General features: G+C 38.9%; 1 protein-coding gene across 1 annotated transcript; it reads right to left on the bottom strand.

The window, feature by feature from the left end:
* Positions 1–330: 330 nt before the first annotated feature.
* On the bottom strand, positions 331–1,338 carry LOC138922889 (olfactory receptor 5T1-like). The gene has a single exon (XM_070259328.1). It carries the CDS (start codon positions 1,333–1,335, stop codon positions 331–333), a length of 1,005 nt encoding a protein of 334 aa, XP_070115429.1. The 5' UTR covers positions 1,336–1,338.
* Between the last annotated feature and the right edge of the window lie 648 nt (positions 1,339–1,986).

The raw sequence follows: 1,986 nt of genomic DNA, 5'->3' as shown, positions 1-1,986 counted from the left end.
TATTATGTTAAGCGAAATAAGCCAGTCAGAGAAAGACGAACTCTATATGACTCCACTCATAGGTGGAAGTTAGTATATTGATAAGGAGATCAGATCGGTGGTTACCAGGGAAATGGGGGGGGTTGGGGGGAGGGCACAAAGGGGGAAGTGGTGTACCCACAATATGACTAACAAAAATGTACAACTGAAATCTCACAAGGTTGTAATCTATCATAACATTAAAAAAAAAATTCCTGAGAAGAACAGAAATGTAGTAAAAAAAAATACTTGTATCATAACTTTTGATATGGAGACAATGGATAGTAATCTTCATTGGTTTCAATGTAACAGTTAATGTGAAGAGTATACTTTATTGAGAAACCAATTTTTCCCAAAAGCCCTTTTCGTTGCCTCTTTTACATCTTTGTTCCTTAAACTGTAGATGATGGGATTCAGCATGGGAATGGCAATGGTGTAAAACACAGACACTATCATGTCCTGGTCCAAAGAGTAACTGGAACTTGTTCTCACATAGATGCAGAAGACTGTTCCATAGTAAATGGACACTCCAATTAAGTGAGAGCCACATGTAGAAAAGATTTTTTGTCTCCCTTCAGCAGAATGCATCCTCAGAATGGCCAAGAGAATGAAACCATAGGAAACCAGGACAATCACGATAGTGACCATCTCAATAATGCTCGTAAAGTAGGAGACTAGAAGCTGGTTTGTGTGAGTGTCAGAACAAGAAATAGCGAGGACTGGAGGGACGTCACAAAAGAAATATCTAATTTCGTTGGATGCACAGAAAGTTAGGCTAAATGCGGCCCCTGTGTGCACTGAAGCATTCAAAATGCCACAAAGATAGGAAGCAATGACGAGTGGCACATAGACTCTGGGTGACATGCTAACTGAATACAACAGAGGGTTGTAGATTGCTACATAGAGATCATATGCCAGTGCAGCCAAGAGAAAACATTCAGTGGTCCCAAAAGTAACATAAAAAAACATCTGTGCTGCACATCCAAGGAAGGAAATAGTTTTGTTCTCTGACAGGAAATTGATCAACATTTTTGGGGTGACAACTGAAGAATAGCAGGCATCCAAGAATGATAACACACTCAGAAAATAGTACATAGGGTTGTGCAGCTGGGAATCCCTAATGACCAATATAATCAATCCCAGATTTCCTATGAGAGTGAAAAGATAGATTGCTAGAAATAGCAAAAACAGGAAGACTTGCACATCAAAATCACCTGTGAAGCCCGTCAATATAAACGTGGTAACTTCAGTCATATTCTTCACCTGGATCATGCATAAATCTATGTCTGATGGGAACCCTGGCATTTCAGTTTTCATTTTTAGGTTCTAAATGCAATATTTTTTAAAATAAAACCCACTCAATATAGTCTCATTTTTTTTTTCTGAGATGGTGTATTGAAATCCTTAGCAGTGAAGAAACAGGCAGTGATGCAGAAGTTGAGTCAAAGTGGATGCATTACCCTGTATAAATAAATTAAAGAAATTATTTCATTCAGTTGTTAACTAAATTTGCCATGTTGAAAAAGCCAATTTAGGGGCCAGCCCCATTGCCAAGTGGTTCAGTTTGCAGTCTCCGCTTCAGCGGCCCTGGGTTTTGCTGGTTCAGATCCTGGGTGCACACATGGCACAGCTCATCAAGCCATGCTGAGGCAGCGTCCCACAAAGCAGAGCCAGAAGGACCTGCAACTAGAATATACAACTACGTACTGGGGGCTTCTGGGAGAAGAAGCAAAAAAAAGAAGATTGACAACAGATGTTAGTTCAGCTTCCAATCTTTAAACAAAAAGCCAATTACCTGGTTTAATTTTTAGTTTATTTTCTATTAAATTTAGTATGTACTGTCTTCATATTATATCATCTTAAAATTCACAGACAAATGAGTGTACCACTCTCATGAGATTAGTCCCAGTGAATCCCAATCTTAAATGGTATGAGGCAACTTAATATTGCATCTGTGTCGTTACATTC

This window comes from Equus caballus, unplaced genomic scaffold (genome assembly GCF_041296265.1).
Source record: "Equus caballus isolate H_3958 breed thoroughbred unplaced genomic scaffold, TB-T2T haplotype1-0000016, whole genome shotgun sequence".
NCBI classification, from domain to species: domain Eukaryota; kingdom Metazoa; phylum Chordata; class Mammalia; order Perissodactyla; family Equidae; genus Equus; species Equus caballus.
The sequence above is the reverse complement of the archived record's forward strand: the minus strand, read 5'-3'. Positions and strand labels throughout refer to the sequence as shown.